Source organism: Gadus chalcogrammus, chromosome 2, assembly GCF_026213295.1.
Source record: "Gadus chalcogrammus isolate NIFS_2021 chromosome 2, NIFS_Gcha_1.0, whole genome shotgun sequence".
NCBI lineage: Eukaryota > Metazoa > Chordata > Actinopteri > Gadiformes > Gadidae > Gadus > Gadus chalcogrammus.
In genome coordinates, this window is record NC_079413.1 from 6509057 (window position 1) to 6528293 (window position 19237).

Genomic DNA, 19237 nt, shown 5'->3' on the forward strand with positions numbered 1-19237 from the left:
TTGACACACTGATTAACATTCACCATGTGTACGGTGAATCAAACATTTCAAAATAAAAGTCAGAAACTAAATGTACGCGTTACCTTAAAATTATGAAGTTTACAAAATATACTATATGAAATTCTGAACTGTATGCCGAATTCAACAGCCGTTAGGTGAACATTGAGTGAGTGAAATGTGGGTCATGTATGACAGTTATATCATTTGGGCTGTATGAAAAACAAGGAGGCCAATTTCCCCCCGAAACCCACATAAATCAATGTTTGGCAGACACAAAGAGTCGGTTCTGTCTGTCTTCCGATCTTCAAATGCATATTTAGCTGACAGTCTGCCTGTTGTCCTGTTCTTGCATGTTCCAGATGCCTTTACACCACAGGCTAACAATATTGAAATCTTCAGGATATTTATTCCTTTACTTCTCCATGATCAATATGACTATCTGGTTTGGTTGAAGAGACATAGTGATAAATTATGTGAGGTCCTGTCTATAACTTATTTGGTTAGCCATGGCATATGTTTGATGAAATGATGAGAAATATAATTACACATAATGTAGCATATATATCCTTCTCAGTCATTAAAGCAAGCAGTGAAGAAATTATATAAATAAAAAGACATTTCAATATCCATAAATAAATACACCATGATTGAAAAAGGTGATACAACAGAAATATGATTGAGGCCGTTAAAGAAACGATTTGATGAACCAGCCAAGTAGAACAAAAATACAATTAGTGACAAACTGAGAGAAAGATAACAATAAAAAAAGAAAACAGTTTGATATATATTTTATATTTGAAGTCCTTCCAAGACTCTTGTATCACCTCATCAAACTCTTCTTTCATCTTCCTCTACAAAGTATGATGAAAAAGACCTGCAGGGTCCCTGGTTTTGTTTTGTTGTTCGCTTTTCCTCCTGTCCAGCAGCTAGCCAAACTTCAAACCTCAATTGCTGCTCCTGTTTCACTGATTTGAAGTCAACGAAAAACCTGTGTGAGCGTGTTATAAATACACACGCTGACCTCTACATATTTATTATATACATATATATATAGTTATTTGGTATCATCGGATTGACCACATGCTAACTCTATAGAAAAGCAGCCCAGACTTTTAATTGGAATTGATATATATCAGGGCGTCTGAGTTGAAATGAGTTCAGACGTGTCTGTGAGTGGTGCCTGGCGTTTCAGCTGCCAGAGTTGGATTTGTTCAAATCTGAATCAACTGTGTCACCAAAATACAGAGTTAGGAAATCCTATTTGGCAGGTTTGCACACACATGCAAACACTAACACAAACACACACACACACACACACGCACAAAGGCACCCGCATTTCACTTGGCGGTTTGCACTTGTTTTCCTAGAGCCACACAAAGGAGAGTAATTATATGAATAAAACAGGGACTGCAGTACAGTTTACCGATGACTAAGAATCAGTGTTTTCCAGGTATATTGCCGTCAAATCTATCTCTTTTAAAAAAAAAACCCCACTGTATAGTTCCAGTTATGTCATGTAGGGTACATAATATGAGCTCGGTAAGTATTTCTCACCCAGGTCTCAAGACTGTCCGCTAGCCTCTTAGTAACTATCTGTCAAAAGCCGTATGGAATGCAGCCCAGGCCCATTTCACTACTGGGCTGCCAGCGAGGAGGTGGTGGAGTGTGGAGGTGGAGGGGTCGAGGGTCAGCCCTCGTGTACCCAGGGGATCATTCTTAATCTTTCCAAGTCATCGGGGCGTTTATGTCCTGCACAATACTGCAACTGTTTGACTGATATAGCCTTCCCTGTTGCAACCTATCACTTAACACTTATCGGTTTGTGCTACTTATAAACCTACCATGTATTGTAATCAACCATGTAACAAGAACTATTCAATTTTAAAACAATACATTTGTCATGGTCTTCACTGATACAATTGTGTGTGTATATATATATGAAAAATGTATTGTTTTCTGAACTAGCTATTCTTGTCTATTTCTCTCTCTCTCTGTTACACATACTTAAACAAACACACGAACGCACACACAAACGCACTCAGCAATTACGCTCTCTCTTCATCTATCTGCCTGTCTCCCTTTTTAAGCAATTCTCTCGCCTGCAAAGCAAAATATTTTGCAAGCGCTCAAAGAATTCAACAGAAATTATAATTATTCTGAAATGTGGATTAATTAAAATGTCTTCTCGATACACCACTCCCCACACATGGTAGCCTACTAAATCACTGATGACGTTATTTTCAAGGAAGTCTAACGAGGTGAACTTTAAGAGAACTTTGGAACATAAGACACCAATCACCGAGACCGTCGTTATTGCCCTTTAACTTAAGGTTATGCACCTTAGCTTGGCCAGTGGCCTGGGCTGCTGCCTGAACAAGTGCTGGAGAATTTTTAAGTGAATGCTGGCCTGATAGTGAAGATAACGTGGCTACACCCAACAGGGATCACGGTAATAATACTGGTCTACTGCAAAAAAATGCAATGTCTATTAATAGCTTCCTCTTGCTTCAATTGACTTTCTTTAAAAAAAAATCACAAGCATGTCTTGAACACTTTGCATAATATCTCCCTTATTTTTTTTTTTTTAGAACAGCCTCATTGTGATGCATTTGGTAGGATAAATGTGTTCCAATTTCTATCAGCCATCCACTCTTACCATCACCATAAATAGTTGTTCATAATAAACCACGCTTTCGTTTAATTAAAAAAACAATTTCCTCAAATAATAACTGCCTTGCGTTAACGTCCTATCCATGCTCATTTGTGACCTATTTTGTCAGCCGTATATCTAACTGAGTACTCGTATATCTCACGAGAATATAAAACGTGACATGTTGCCCGGCATAATGTGTTGAATGAGTAATAACGACTACCGCAACAACGCGAGACCTCACCAATTATCGCGTGTAATCAACGCGCTGGCTCCAGGGGGAGATGTATGATTTATCACGGAGTTTTCCGGCGAGCGCTGCTCGTCTATTTGCCTCGAGACGTCGTCCTATGGGAGCCGGAGGAGGAGGAGGAGGGGAGTGTGAGAGGTGGAAAAGTGGGGAGGTTGGGAGGGGGGAGAGGGAGAAATTGAATGAGAGGGACAGAGAGAAGTTGAGAGGAGCCTAAAAAAAAAGTCTCCAACAATCAGCAAGTGGAACTAGTCTACAGACCGTGCACGGGGCGCAGTGTTGGCTTTCTTCTCTTCTTCCCGCATGGCTGCTTAGTTTAATCAAACTTTCATATTGCAATTTCAAAGTTTTTCGGCGAAGGCAAGGGGTCTAATGCCTTTAAAGATGGACCGCCTGGCAAGAAGGAGGTCGTTGAGGACAATACCGCTATTTCTTATTGTCTTACTTCAAGCAACAGCGACACGAACTGCAGGTAAAGGGTCTTGTTGAACACCTGCCCGTAAAAAACAATTTATTCTGAGACTTAAACTTCTGTCAAAGCGTTGCAATGTATTATGGTCCACCAGCTCTCTTTTGACAGCTCAATTGTAACAACTGTTATTTGTTACTTCGAATGATGATCAAAAGATTATCAAATGACGAGGTTGTTTGGTTGTACTGTGTTATTATGTCCCCCCCCAAAGTGTGTTGTTGTTAACCAGCCCTCTTTGATGTGCAGGGGATGTGGTGGTGATGCTGCTGGTTTGAACTTGCCCGTATAGTTCAGCTCAGGATTCATTTCATTATGCAGTGCATTGACGGCCCAAACGACTGCTTGGCTCATTTAAAATACATTAAGTCATTAAGAGCGGCCCGAACTCGTCAGGTTACCGCCAACGACCCCTAATTAAATCCTACGATTCCACATAAAGCATCCAGATGCGTACCATTTCACACTGTATTTGAATCGCACCAGATTTCATCAGCATCAGCGTTTATTTCATCATTTTTTTTTATGTAAATGAGAAATAATTCAATTCAAACCAATTCCAATAGTACAATAAAAATGCAGGATAATTATGAACATCTGGCCCTAAAATACAACCTTTGCAACACATAACTCAAGAGTGTGAGGGTTCTGACATCCGATGGGGGCTCTGACAGTGAGAATGGGCCAAGCCCTCAGCTGGAGGCGATGTGACGATGATGATGTCATGTTTGAGTTTGCTCGTGATCTGCGTCGGTTTACCGTGAAGTGGTTTAGCGTTGGTCTGAGAAATAGGTGAGCGGCTGAAACGCTCACCCACTGCAGTAGATTAAAATTCCTGTCATGGATCTGTTTAATGTGGATCACGACAGCTCACTTAAGGCCTGGAAAGGAAAGTGCCTACTGCTAAGGGTCTTTACAGCTTATACTAGTATTTGTTAATATTTGATCATATACTATAATGTTGTGCGGGCAGCCCTGCACTGTCACTTAGGCGTATAGGCCTATGCCTGCTGCTGGCATTTAGTTGGCTAACTTTATAGGTTAGTGGATATTTACATTCAAATTCAGATTTTCTCCACTTTATTCTGCATCACTGCACTGTAGGCCTGTGGGCTACTGCTGGAATGTATTATGGTGTATATTATGTCTAGGGAATATTTACATTCCCAAACCGACCTTATCAACAGACACAAAGAAGAATCGGTGTATTTACTTTTTACTTTTGATAACACTTGTTGCTACCTGCCATAGCAACCCTATATGTGTGAGTCTGTGTGTGTGGGTTGCTGCTTACGCATAAAACAACCACATTTGCTGTGTTTTCCGGGCTTGTTCAGCAAGCAAAGCACTAAAGCCAAATTTGTTTTCCCTCAGATCTGTGATTCCTAAGATAGCCATTAACAAACCGGCATGTGCACGTTGCATTGTGTTTCCTGCTTGCCACCCACGCTGCTTAGTCTCTACAGTCCTTCCAGAGGGGCGTCAGATGAGAGAGCCTTCTGTCCCCCCCACTCCTGCCTTGCGGCCATGTTCTCAGCTCATGTTCTCCTCTCCACACTGTGTCCTTACAGGTGCTGTCCTTTATAGATCGCCAATTTGACGAAGAAAAAGAAGAAAAGGAAAACAAAATAGGCATGCCTCGACAGCAGAAGTTAGCTAGTTAACCCTATGGTCCCCAGGAGTTTAGAAATATGCCTTGTTTGCACCCCCCCCTTCACTTTTTTAAAGGGGCTTATTGTTAGATTATTTTCGAAGGGGGGGTGGGGGTTCTGAAAAGTGTTGATGAGAAGAGACGCTGTGCAGACTAGCAGTGGCCTGAATCACAGACAATTGCCTGCCACATGGAAACGATTTGGTCGAGAGAGCCCTAATGAAGGCTGGAACAGTGGCCGAGAGAGAGAGAGAGAGAGAGAGAGAGCGATGGAGGGAGTGTGATAGAGAGGGGGAGAGAGCAGGGGGAGAAAGAGAGGGAGATCGTTTGGTACATATGGCGCTGCAGATATCAAAGTGCTCAGCATTGTCTGCTGTGATTGTGCACACCAGAGTGAATCTGTGTGAGTGTGTATTTGTATGCGTGTGTTATGCGCGTTTGTTTTTGTATGTGTGAGGGAGGATGTTTGTGTGTGCGTGTGTGTCACTCTGCGTGCGTGTTTTGTCTGCTTGCAAGGTGCGCACATGCGCGTTTCAGTTTATGAATGTTTTCCCATATGCCTGCTCTGTGAGTTTTGGATCAGCGCAAAGGGACTTTGTAGTCATGCCTGATGACAGGAAGTGAGACTTTCTCCCTCGCACATCTACAGCCTAGCGAATGCTTTGTTCCTCTGCCTCATCAACATTTTTCTTGCTGCCCCCCCCGGCCCCCCCTCTTGTTTTCTTTACATGTGCTCTACGAACCACGCCACAGCAACGTGCGTGGATCTATCAAACGTTTTAAGAGTTTGTTTACATCCACCACCATCTGACACGCCCCTGTTTTGACTGGACGGAAGAGAGAGGTTTTCATGCATGCAGTCCCTCCCTGGTTCCTATTTGATCCAGCACACCAACCCTGAATCCGGCACCAAACCCCCCCCCCCTCCCCCACAGGGTAGCGACAGGGCCTCGGTCCTCCTTTTGATCCAGCCGCAAAATGAGAGAAGGACAAATGCAAACAAATGGTGGAGAAAGTGGAGCCCGCCTCCAGAGGCCCTCACTGGGGATGGTGTTTGACTGGCCCGCGACCTCATCACAGGCCTGCAGCTTTTAGGAATGATGTTGGGCCTTTCTATTGGGGGAATTTCAAGTCTCTGAAGTGCAGAAATGATGCTTAACCACCTCATGGATCATCTCTTTATCCTATAGAGTGCCATAAACATCTGGTCTGCAGAAGGCAAGGAGCCCGTCCAAACTTCCCCCAGTCCCGACTCCCTTCCCTATCTGGCTGTTTTTTCTGTGACATCAGCTTGGATGGCTCCCTTCAGAACAGTAAAGAGCATTCATCACTGGAGCTGTCTCTGTAGTTGTAGTTGTTTCATTTTTTATAACATGTCAGCTGCCCTGAGTGGGCGTCCAGTTCTCCGCCCTCACATCCACCCGTGTAGACACGGACCCCAGGTGGGGCTGTAGCCCTTCCTTCCAGAACCATCTGTTACCTTTCCAGCGCAGCGCAAGTCTACCCCGGTGACGTGATGACCCCGCCTGGTGCCCTCCTTTCATTCCGTTAACCTCCCTCTCTGTGAACTCTGTCCTGCAGCCCAGACAACAGGTTGTTAACCTCAGGAGGTCTGACTACTTTATGTCAAAGCAGCAAACGGGGCATTGCTTCGGGGCGTAGGTGACGTCGCTTTTTTTTTTTTTGGGGGGTTGAAAAGTCGTGAATGAACAGCTGCCCTGGGAGAATGTGAGAATGCGTCTTGTGTGGTGGAGGGATTTTGCTTTCAATGCTTTCTGTGGTTTGTGAATGTTGTTACATCAGAGACAATGAGTGATGGGATTGTAGTTGACCAGAAACAAATAATTTCTGCTCATGTGTGTGCTGCTTGTATGTTTTGTATGGAGACGTTCCCTTGCCTTCTGCCTGCTTCCTTGTGTGTGAGTGACTGAGGCAGTGGCTAAGTTGTGCGTGTGCGTGTGCAACCCCCAGGTGTTTTCTCCGTGGGCCCAACAGCTCTTTGCTTTGTCACGCTGAGCACAAAACATGAACAGAACGAACCAAGGAAGTGGACCAAAGCCGCACCGATGTGAAATGGAAGGGAATGTTCTACCGCATTTTCTACTACTCTGTGCCAGCGTCTTAAGGCGAGCGGCCATGCATGTGAGCTGGGGAAACCAAGGACTTATCGTGCTGACCCATATTCAAGCATTCTCAACATGCTAATCACAGCTGTCTATGTTTGAGAAACAGAACTGGAGATGCATCTGGGTCTGTCTGTCTGTCGGCGCAGTCAGTTCCGTGTGCAATAGCAGAGAAACGGAACAGGTCCTGGTTTTGAGAAGTGATCGTGACTACTACACTTGACTGACTCGACTCCATATCGGGACACACATGGTTCGCACGTTTCCTATATATTGATACATCGATGTTAGCGCGCTACAGGGAAGGAGAGAGTGAAGCTGTGCGGAGCAAAGGAGAGGTTCTGTGGACGCATTCCAAGTTGGTTCTCCCACACAACTGCTGGTTTGACTGGCTCCCAACCTCCTGTTTGGGTGTGTGTGTGAGTCTGTGTGCGTTTGTGATAAGTGAAAGCAGCCTCGATTCCAAGTCCTAATCAGCACGATTAATATCACACTGCAGACCTCCTTTTTTTTGCGTCCTAGCTAAGCTGATAAACCCCATGTAAACCCCAGCTGGCCCTTGGGTAGAACTTCTTTATTCAATTAACCATAGTTATTCTACCGATTTGTGTTTTCTCATAAATTGTACTCTATATATTGTTTTGATACTCCACCACTGGTGGTCAAAAACAAAGTTGAAGCATATACAATATATCCCATTTAATGTATTTATTGAAAGGTTTATTATGCCAAAAAACAAACGGGTGTGTGTTTTTTTTTATACGGTTGCGCCTGTGGGCTCCATATTGTTACGTCATCAATGTTTCCAATTATAGAGGGTGAATGTGTGGTTGGGTCTATCAAGAATTGTGTGCAAATGCTGTGCTGCGGTTTTTAGAGACACACAAAAAAAAACCACATATTTTCGTGTGTGTGTGTGTGTGTGTGTGTGTGTGTGTGTGTGTGTGTGTGTGTGTGTGTGTGTGTGTGTGTGTGTGTGTGTGTGTGTGTGTGTGTGTGTGTGTGTGTGTGGGTTATTCTCAAATACTGTGGGAACTCCCACTTTTATGTCATAATAGCGGTCAACACCCCCCCCCCCCCTCTTCTTCCACTTCTTCCCAGCTCCAATGGTTTTTAAAAGGCCAACTTTTGTGTGCGTGTGCATGTGTGCGCCAGAGAGAGCGATATTCCTCATAGACGCCACCTCCAGGACTGGAGGTGGTGTGAGTCAGAAGGAATGCGTTCGAAAGGCCCGTGGGTTCTCGCGGTGTGTTGAAGGAGCAACAGAGGACACATTATGTCCTCGTATGTAAAGGCCAGAGGAGCCCGGAGCTGCGTGCGATTGGCCGCCGGCGGGACGCGGAAAGAACGACGGCGCCGGGGTCGTCGGTGTCCCACAGCTGTACGGAGCAATGTGTGACCTTTCCTGGAGACACAACGCCGTCTGTGACTGACGGAGGCTGGGCCACATTTGGGGGGCCCTTTCCCTCATCAGATACCAGAACAGGACTGTAGCATTTAGGGGTTGATGATGTCATATTCTTGTATAGAGGGAAAGTCGGTACTAAGAAGCCAAGTTTTAACCCAAAAATAAGAAAAAGTCAAGCGTGAAATTGAATAACTACTTAAAAAGTAATGGAGGGGACACTGTTGGGTTTTGTGGCATGTAATAATTGCTACAGAGTGCATTTTATCACTTGACTGGGGTGGGGAGTGTAGGGTTTTTTACGAAGGTTCTCAGCACTCCTACTTTGTTTCACTGAGCTGTGATCTTGGAAGTTATTCAAGACATCCACCCAAAACTTTACAGCACACAGCATTCACATCCTTGACATTAAGGTGTGTCTTCCCCTGCCTCTTGTTTGGCCCACTCAAGGCTAAAGGCTGAGAGAGAGGGTTCCCCTAACCGATGAGAATCATGAACATCCCCATTTCCCAGACTCACCATACAGGGGCGACATCCAGCATCAGATAGATCCAGCGTCATCATACATCTAGCGTCATAATACATCCAGCATTAGATGCATCCAGCATCAGATACAACAAGCATCACATACATCCAGCATTATTAAGATTATATACAATAAGCATCAGATACATCCAGCATCATCATAAATCCATCATTAGATGCAACAAGCATTCGATACATCCAGCATCATCATAAATCCATCATTAGATGCATCCAGCATCAGACACATCCAGCGTCATAATACAAATGAGATGCAAGTAACCCTTGCTCAGGCAGCAATGACTCCAGGCTACAGATTGTTTGGCAGCACTTCAGGTGACACACATGGATCCAAGACACACACACACACACACACACACACCTTTCATCAATAGTTGAGGGTCGATTCAGATGGCACCCTGCCATTCGGCCTAGGGTGGGGGTGGAGTGGGTAGCGGGGTTGTGTTGTTGAGATGACGGTAATGGAGAAATATTTGAAGTCCATTCATCCGCATACAGAATTAGACTTTAAGACTAAGTTAAGACTTGTAAATGACGTCTGTAGAGTGCAACCATAATCATTTGTGTGTGTGTGGGTGTACGTGTGTGTGCACGTGCGTTTGGAACAGTTGAGTTGATTCTGTCTGTCCACGCCGGCGATAAGCCTTGCCCCGGTAGATTTCCAGTACAGTTGATTGAGGAAGATTGTTTGGAGGTCATCGGTCAGATGCTCCTGCTAATGGACGGACAGAAACCCAGAGGTCTGATATAATTGGTAACACGCTGCGGCACATTAGAACATTTTGTGGCTGTACTAAACATGTGCTCCTCTTGACCCCATCCCAGAGAGAGAGAGAGAGAGAGAGAGAGAGAGAGAGAGAGAGAGAGAGAGAGAGAGAGAGAGAGAGAGAGAGAGAGAGAGAGAGAGAGAGAGAGAGAGAGAGAGAGAGAGAGAGAGAGAGAGAGAGAGAGAGAGAGAGAGAGAGAGAGAGAGAGAGAGAGAGATTTTTATTTTATGATTGCTGTCTAGTTTTCGAGGGGTTCCAATATAACACAATGGGACAAGAAAGAGAGAAATGCTGACACATTGCATTATTTATCGGTTGTTAGTTCTCGGTTCATTGTCACAATGCCAGTTTATTTATTTGCGCGGTTGGTGGCAAATAAACGTTTGTTGAGTCAATCGTATTAGTATCACTAGTTTGTAGCTATTTTACAGTCCGTTCGGCTTGTTTACCATCCAATTAGGCGGTATTGTCGCTGTTGCTGTGTAGACCCCGAGCCTTATGGTTTCCGTTGTAGGGCCGCTGGAAATTGACAGCGTAACCTATTTGCATGTCTCTCGCCTTGCTGTGGGACTAAGCAAATGAGCCCAGAGCTGCATGGAACATGTGGCTCCTTAGTCCAAGAATAAATAACTCCCAAGGCAAGGCAATGGTGAGATCAAATATACATATTCCAACAGCGCCCAGCTCTCCCCGGGAGTTTTAATCAAAGGGTCCGGAAGATAAGGAGATGTAAGAAATGACAGGAGTTGGACTTTATTTCACATGGCCCTGAACACTAAGTGCTTAATCGCATCCATGCACAGCGTCCCAGACGGGAGGGGCCGCGGGGGGACTGCACAAGAAGTTCTGATCCCAGCTTTACACTCACGACGGCATTTCATCACCGCTCCTCTCATAAGACAACCCTCTGGCCGCCACGGAGCAGTGACCAAGGAAACCTTCCCTTTAATTAAATACACTGTTCACCGTTTAGTGATTAGAGCCTGGGCGATGCATCAATATGGATCCTCCCCCCGCCGCGAGACCAGATCATCTAGAGATTTAGTTTTGGGGTATGGCGAAGGAGCTTCAATGATGTCTTCCGTTTCTCTTTTAGCCCAAATCAGCATATAAGAATATTATAGGGCTAGTTTTAAAGGGTATTAAACTTGACGATGTACTATAAAACTGGATCGCCAGTGGCAGAGTTATAGTAGGGGCTGGGTATCACTGCCAACCTATTCCTATTAATGGCTTGACAGTAAATGTCACCACCGAACAATGTTTTTTTATTTTTATTTAAACCCTAAATTCTTCCTCATAATAGACATATAGCCATTGGCTGTGTTTAATTGGCAATTGAATTATGCGTCCACCATTTCTGACAACGTGAACGTCCATGACAGAAATAACTAAATTGGTCCGATCTTTTTCTCTCAATGGGTCACCCAGCTCTTTCAGCAATACTTTTAAGCAAGCTGTGTGCCCGTATCAAGCTCTGCACTAGTATTCATTCATGCCTGGAAGATCTTGTTCCGCTGAAGAAGAATAAAAGCCCATTGGGGGGGGTTCTTCTGTCTGGCACACAGCCAGACTCCCAACGCACTAGGCAGGTGCCAGCTGTCAGGTGTTCTGTAGCCGTTGCTGCTGCTGCTGCTGCTGCTGCTGCTGCTGCTAGGATTATCAGTGAGACTGGTGGCTACCATCTCCTCCTCCTCCTCCTCCACCTCCTCCACCTCCTCCTCCCCCCCGGCCCATAATAACCACCACAGGAGGCTGGCCACCTGCAGCCACTTCTCTGACATAGGAGGCGGGCGGGGACGCCCAGAAACAGGAAGCCGCTCTTTAAAAGCCATTTTCAGGCTGCTCTAAACCCCGAATGTCCCCTTCCCTGGCTAACAACCAGCACTTAACTCAGCCAGACGACAACAAAGTCACACTTACGGTGCAGCGAAAAAAAAAAAGAATGAATCGTCGGGCTGCTGCCGTCCATGTTTTTGAAACATAACATTTGTGCAACGGGGAAAACGTGATCTAAAGGGAAATGTGACGTTCAGAGGTTACATTTTTTATTTATTTTTTAACAGTCAAATACACAGTTGCAGAAAACATGGAGATACACAATTTCGAAGCACAGAGAACCACAGGAGCGCTTTGAATTTTGTGTCTTTACCTGCTGACCGTTGTCTCTTGTTGTGGATGCTGTGTCTCTCTCAGCCGACCACATCGATGTGCTGCGTGTGCTGGAGCTGTCCGAGGGTATGGAGGGCGTCGCCTTGGACTCGGGCCTCTGTACCAACAGGAAGGGCGTGGAGGAAGCGGACCTGGCGTACAGGATAAACAGAAGGATCCAGCTCAGCGCCCCGACCAAACAGCTCTTCCCCGGTACCCCATACAATCACGTCCAACTACTATGGTCCTGTAATGCCATGTTATGATATGTTACGACCTGCACTTGTTTCATAATCAAAATCTATCGTCATCTTCAGTCAGTTAGAGGCTCTGCGTGTTAGGATTATGTTGCTACACGCTGTGTGCTCTAGCAACTGTTGCTACAACATGTTTCCAGCCTTCTCCTATCCTCCAACTGCTGCTACTCTCCTCGATTTCTTCTATTTTCTTTTTCTCTCCCCTCCCCTCCTCTCCTTTCCTTTATTTTCCTTTCCTCTCCCTCTTTCCTTTCCTCCCTTACTTTTCATTCCTCTTCATCTTACTGCCCCTTCTTTACCTACTTATTTCTTTCCTTTACTTTTCTCTTTACTCCCCCCCCCCCCCCCACACACACCTTTTCCCTTTCCCCTTATTCCTTCTCCTCTTTCATCCTCTCCTCTCCAACGGTGTGTTCCCGTTCCATCGGTTCCCATCAGCTCTCCCGCTCTCTCCGCTCTCATTGATGAACGTATTCCCCCCCCCCCCCCATAAACACCCTCCCAGAATCCCCGTTCCCGGAGGACTTCTCCCTGATGACCACCCTGAGAGCCACGAAGGACACCCAGTTCTTCCTGCTGTCCGTGTACGACCAGCAGGGGGCGCAGCAGCTGGGCCTGGAGGTGGGACGCTCCCCCGTGTTCCTGTACGAAGACCACCAGGGACTTCCCCTGCCAGAGGACTACCCCACGTTCAAGAAAATCAATCTGGCCGACGGAAAGTGAGGATTAGGTCCCGTGTTTGGCCTTCACTCCCTTGTCGATTTCTATAGATATCGCTGAGCCTGTGTTATTTTAATGTATATATATTTAGTCAGATATCTTCATCCTGCTTGCTTAGCACTAAGGAGTTGTGTATCCAGATCTATTATCTGCCTGTTGTGCAGATCTAATTAGTCTCTGGGCCACTTGGGCCTCGGATTTACCCGGTAAGATCGAAGGCTGGACAGGCCGCAAAGACTCGTTTTGTCGTATCTGCAGATTTTCTATTTATTGCTATCACAACGTTTCTGTATATTTAGTGCCCGGAACGGTTGCAAGAGGAGGGATTCTTGGCATTGAGGTCCCGACAGGGAAACGGACGTTAATGTATGCAATAGGTTATCAATACACTTGACTCCATCTTCAGGTGTATTAGCTACTTTATGGAGCTGCAAACTCCATCCATCACAGTTCCCAGGGTCTTTGTCGTTTCCTTATGTTTTGTCATTTTGCTTCACACAATCCCACCCTCCGATTCAAGCAGTTATCGGGCTGCTTATTATTTATATTGAACATTGTAATTATGTCTTCCTGTTGTCTTTTAGCATATATATTAGTCTCAAAGGTTACTATAGGGCAAGATGAAACCGAGCATGGAAGTAATTCATATACCGAACAGTGGGTTTCGCTGGGACGTTTCATTATCCGTACAGTGAAGTCAAATTCCGATATCACGGCAAACATTTTAATCTTTTAATCGTTTAGACGCCGCATTCAAGTAGGGATTTTAAATGTATTTTCTTTATAGGGGGTTAAATTTCTAATTTCTTCAGCATTGTGTGGGATACAAATATAATGTAAACAAAGAAATCATGCAAAGGCAACAAACAATTTTTCTTATGTTTTTAAAGAGGGGCAGGATTCTCTTGTGGTTAGCGTTTATTAAGCGTTTGACTCCCACTCAAAAAAGTTTGGGCTTCAAACCCCAACATCTACTCGTAGCCATCCCCTAGCAAGATGCCCTTATCCGTTCACATATATATATCCCCTTTGTCTTTGTCAAAGCATTGTCTGATCCTTGTGGTGGTTGTGATGGTGTTATTTCTGTGTGTCAGGTGGCACAGGATAGCCTACAGCGTTCAGGGCAAGGCCGTGACCCTCTACGTGGACTGTGAGAAGGTGGAGACCCTGGATCTGCTGCGCGGGGACGCCGCCGTCGTCAGCACGGACGGCGTGACCGTGTTCGGGACACGGCTGATGGACGAGGAGGTGTTTGAGGTGGGAGCGCACCTCGAATGACCACCTTTGTGTGGATGGCAGTACAGCTATGGACGGGAGACGTGGGCGACGGGACATGAACTTTAGCATCGTCTTTGGCTGTCCGAGCTGTTGATGTGGAAACACACTGCTCCCCAACCCTCATTATTTCTATGTATTTCATTGTTGCCACCACATAGTCACGAACCGTTACCTTTTTTTACCCTAAAACATACACTATTCTGGGCTGTCATATAGTTGCATAGCAACCAGTCCCTGGGTGATGCATAAGGATGCATAATAAAAAAGCAACTTGGTGATACCATTAGGAGGTAACGCCAGACACTGACTCATCCATTTGCATCATCCTCTGAAGCAGCCTAATAATTATTGGTTGTGGGAAATGCCAGACTAAATAAAGTAAAACAGACAGACACACACACACACACAGACACACACACACATACACACACACGCACATGCAAACGCACCCCACAAGTACACCACACCCCACACCCAAACAGACACACACCCCACACCCAGCAACGTGGCTTGAAGGCTTTGATGCACTGGTGTTATTTTCCATTCATAAATAAACCGCATTCTCTCTTAAAGTGCTCCATGTCTGCCACACCGACGCAGAGCCGGTTGAGTCAGTGGGGAGTGAGTTGGGCTTAACGTCATGTGTTTGTGTGTGATGTGCTGTGACTAAGTTGCCCACAGTTTCCCCTGTGGGGCCACCCCTGTTGAGGGTTGACGCAGGTACACCAGGTAAGGGAGGGGCAGGGGGTAGGGGGGGGGGGTGGGGGTCAATGAAAGGGCGTGGCGGGAGAGATGGCGAGGGGCCTGTCGAGCCATACCCCCACCCTGCTATTAGCTCTCCCCAGTCATTGCTAAAAAGAAAGATGACAGTAACTCCACAAGTCCCTGTTTTTCATTCTACTTCTATCTTCTAATGACTCTGTGCTGAATATATAGTTGGGCCCATTAGCCCACCACAGTGGAGGGACTATGTGCTTGTGTTGAGTTTATATGGCGGGTGATCGTGAGACCTTTGACTCCTCGTGGTGGAATTCCTGCAGCCGTCCCCTGTGGCAACGCATGTCGCGAGGCTCGGTCCTTATTATCTGTAATCGGGGATGGACAGGGTTGCGTGGGGAAACGACCCCACTGCGGTTATACAGTCATTACATTCAGAGTCATTATCTCTGCTGGAATTCCCGCGTGGTATGCAGGTGTGATTGGCTGGTGTTCATGCACAGGGAACTATTGGGTTTGAACCGGGGATGTTAGGATTAAACCGTGGAAGTGGAAGCCCCCGGTCTTTGAGTCCCTCTTGTTTTCGGTTGAGTGACTGTTATTGTCATAAGTTCTCAGTTTGTGTGCTTCCCATGACAAAACGCAATCTCTGTTCCCTTGTCGTTCCATGTGAGACTTGGCTCTAAATCACTCGCCCACAGCCTGGAACAGATCAGCTTACCAGCCGCCCCCCCTCCCCACACGCACACACCCCTCATCTCTCTCTCTTTCTCTCTCTCTTTCTCTCTCTCTCTCTCTCTCTCTCTCTCTCTCTCTCTCTCTCTCTCTCTCTCTCTCTCTCTCTCTCTCTCTCTCTCTCTCTCTCTCTCTCTCTCTCTCTCTCTCTCTCTCTCTCTCTCTCTCTCTCCCCCAACTCATGCCCTTAGGCACAGTGTCTGTACAGAGTAGGATCAAGGGTCTAAAAAAGATGGAGGAAGACAGAGATGTAGGATGGAAGTTGTAGGCTTTCAGAAGAGGCCATCTTCCAGAACACCCTGAGGGGACACAGATAAAAACTTCCGTCCCCACCGACATTAGCATAACACAGCTTCAGCCCTGGAAAAGTACAGACCGCCTTATTAGCAGTCCCTTTTCGGTCTCTCTCTCTCACCCTCTGTCTCTTGTGTGTGTGTTCTCTCTCTCTCTCTTTCTCTCTTTCTCTCTTTCTTTCTTTCTTTCTTTCTTTCTTTCTTTCTTTCTTTCTTTCTTTCTTTCTTTCTTTCTTCCTTTCTTTCTTTCTTTTATTTATTTATTTTTATATATATATATACATATATATACATATATGTGCACTCACACACTTCCCTCACTTTCACCCAGGAAGAATCAGATGTCCTTTTCTGCTGACACGGGTGCAGCCACGCCTCCGGGTTTACTCACCTTGTCGATAATTCCTACTTCTATCACCGCGCCGACGTCCGCACCCTCACCCTCCCCTGGCTGCGTTTGCCTGAGTCCTATCATTACCTTAATTGCTTCTCCCGTGCCCCCAAGTCATTCTCTACATCCCACCCCCCCCCCCCCCCCCACACACACACACACACCTTGTCGCTCTCGCACCGTGACAGGAAGTCCAGTGTTTTCTATTCCCTTATAGTGTAAAGGGAATAGAAACGCTGGATTGCTGTGGTTGGATTGCTGTCAGATTCCTGTCCCCGAGCGGGGACATTTATTTGGGGGGGGCAAGGGTCCGTCGCCCCTGCTACATGCCCATGTTGGGAGTGCTGTTGAAGTCCGATCTCTCCGATCTCAGACTCGTACGCCCTTGTACCGGACGCCCTACAAGACGCCCTCGTACCGAAGAAATCCCCCCCAAAAAGACAGTTTCTCATTCTCCCACAGACTGAAAAAGAAGATGATTACTCCCGGGGATGAGTCATCTAATCTGGCCGTGAATCATCTTGTCTTACCGATCAATTTATTCCATGAGATGCGTCGCCGGGTGTTGGTGCGAGCTGCTGTTTTTTTTTCATATTTTTCTGCTTGTGTGTATATTTATGTAAGGCTTAATCGCCTCTGACCCATGGACGAGCGGTATCAGGGGGCTCAAAACAAGGCAGAGCTCGCCGATTGGTGCGCGCTAAGCTATAGACATATACAGATTCCAGTAGGTCCACAAACACACATTTCTTTGCTTCTGTTTGTGTGTGCGTGCGCACGCTTGTGTTTATTGCGAGGCATAGCTTTGTGTGACCCCCCCCCCCCCCCCCCCGGGGTCCGGCGAGTACCAGGGGAGTACCAGCATGCAGTGGGGCGGTTCATGTTCAGGCCTCTTGTTCCCAGGCCCCGGGTTCCCTGGGTCTGGGGGAGGAGAACATGAACGAGGAGGAGGCCGGTGTTCCGGCCCTGTTTCCCCCAGCGTGGGAGCCCGTGGTGGGGGTCTAGGGACGGCACTCGCCCCCTGATGCCTCTATTGCTTCCAGATTTGCCTTCCAAAAACCCAGCGAATCGCTCCGGCGTTCTCCAACACACTGCATGTATTTTGAGCTGAAGAAAAACATGGAGGTGAATGTCCTCTGATGGGGTGGCGCTCCCGCTTGGCCGCTCAGTGCCCTGCTCAAGGGCCGCTCCCGCTCACCGACGCTGACGTGCGCTTGTGTAATCCCCGTCAGGGTTGTTTTCGTGACACACTTTTGATCTTTTTCGTTTGTATCAGGGGGTTGAGGTGAAATGCTTACTTTCAGGATTACTGGCAGAGACATGTCGAGGCCCTGACCTGTCGGGAATATTGTACGAGGCGGGCTTAATCCAAGCGGTCAGAGTACAATTCCCACAGAAAAAAGCCACATCATTGCAGAATGAAGTGAGTCGAGTCGAGGCTTGCTGTGGATGTATCCGCCCCGGTTAATGATTTTGGTTGAGTCGCGGTCAGATGTTTTGAGTTAGCTAACAAGCATCTGTTACACTTCAGGCAAAAACAAAACACCAACTAAGGACCAACCAAGTGCTGTTTTATTGCAGTAAGCCGTCTAGATTCTTAGAAACATCTGCACTCGGCAGTCACCCACTGAGAAGCCAGACCTCTTTGTTATGACTCATGTCCTTTTAGAGGCCCAGCGTTTATTAAATCAGAGGTGAGTGTCTGGTTGGGAGGGGACTGGAACTCGGTGGTCAAAGCTAGAAGTTGAATGAAGGGACAAACTCACGGTACCTGAACCAGAGACTGTTGTCCCGCCGCTGACTCTTGGATGTGTCTCTGTACATGGATTTTGTGTGTCATAAACGCCCAAGGACCTTCAGTGGTTTCCTGTCCAGTGCCACACACAGGGTTTCCCCTGCTAAAAGCCTTTACCGCTGAAGAATGATGAGTATGCATGGGAAACAGTAACAGTAACATGAGGAGAGCGGCTGGGGTACTAGTGGTTAGGATGTTTGACTTCCAGACAACATGCTCTGGCTTTGATCCTCAATGTCAACAGTCTACTTTTAGGTATCCTTGACTGGGATGATTAATTCCGAAGCTGCTCTTTGAATTTAATGCATCTCAAAGTTTCTTGGGATTAAAATGGTCTACTTATCCTGAGAGCGAGGAGCTATGAATTGTTGAATACATATAGTTTTTATCATTTGATTTAAAGCGAAGCCGATTGTTCCCTTATTGCGCGCTGTCCTTCAATTAATTTTAATAACCGCATATTAATGGCGGCAGCATGTTTATATACCGCTTAGAAGACTTAATTTGAATTGTATGCAAAGGAGCCCTAGCTGGTCACTGAGTGAGTTCATCAGCAGGTCACACGTTGATCTAGTGCGTCGGTCTAGCCTCTAATTCCTCTTTAATGAATAACAATGATAACTGCTTTATCGAGTGTATAATCTCCCTACGAATTGATCACAGCTGCGCAGCTGCCTCTGGATACCGTTGCACTCTCTAATGTGAATGTCGCTTTCTTTCAATTTCCGCCGATTCTTATCCTCTTCCTTTCCAGTCGCAATGCCCCAGGGGACATTTGAATTTAGTTGGCAAGGCATAATGAGCGGACGATGTCACACACTTGTATTCCACACGGCCCCGGACGATGCAGCGTGGGCGCAATAGTGTGGAACGTTCAGGAGGATATTTAGAAATTAGTTAGTTGGGGGGTTAATAGGAATTAAGGGGGGGCTGCCCTTCTGTCTGTATTGTGATTTGTACACGGTAGTTATTCAGTCCTTCTGGGCTGCGAGAGGGAAGTGGACGAGGTCATTGAGACGGGGGATGAGAGGGAGAGATTTGA

The 19237-nt window shown here is 46.3% G+C and overlaps 1 protein-coding gene across 1 annotated transcript in view; it reads left to right on the top strand.

Annotated features, from left to right (window-relative positions):
- The first annotated feature begins 3078 nt into the window (after positions 1–3078).
- col5a3a (collagen, type V, alpha 3a) overlaps positions 3079–19237 on the top strand; it is a 46871-nt gene continuing 30712 nt past the window's right edge. Inside the window, 4 exon segments of the mRNA XM_056608864.1 lie at positions 3079–3372; positions 12055–12222; positions 12772–12985; positions 14081–14243. Of these exon segments, the coding sequence (XP_056464839.1) occupies positions 3285–3372; positions 12055–12222; positions 12772–12985; positions 14081–14243 (633 nt within the window). The 5' untranslated portion in view covers positions 3079–3284.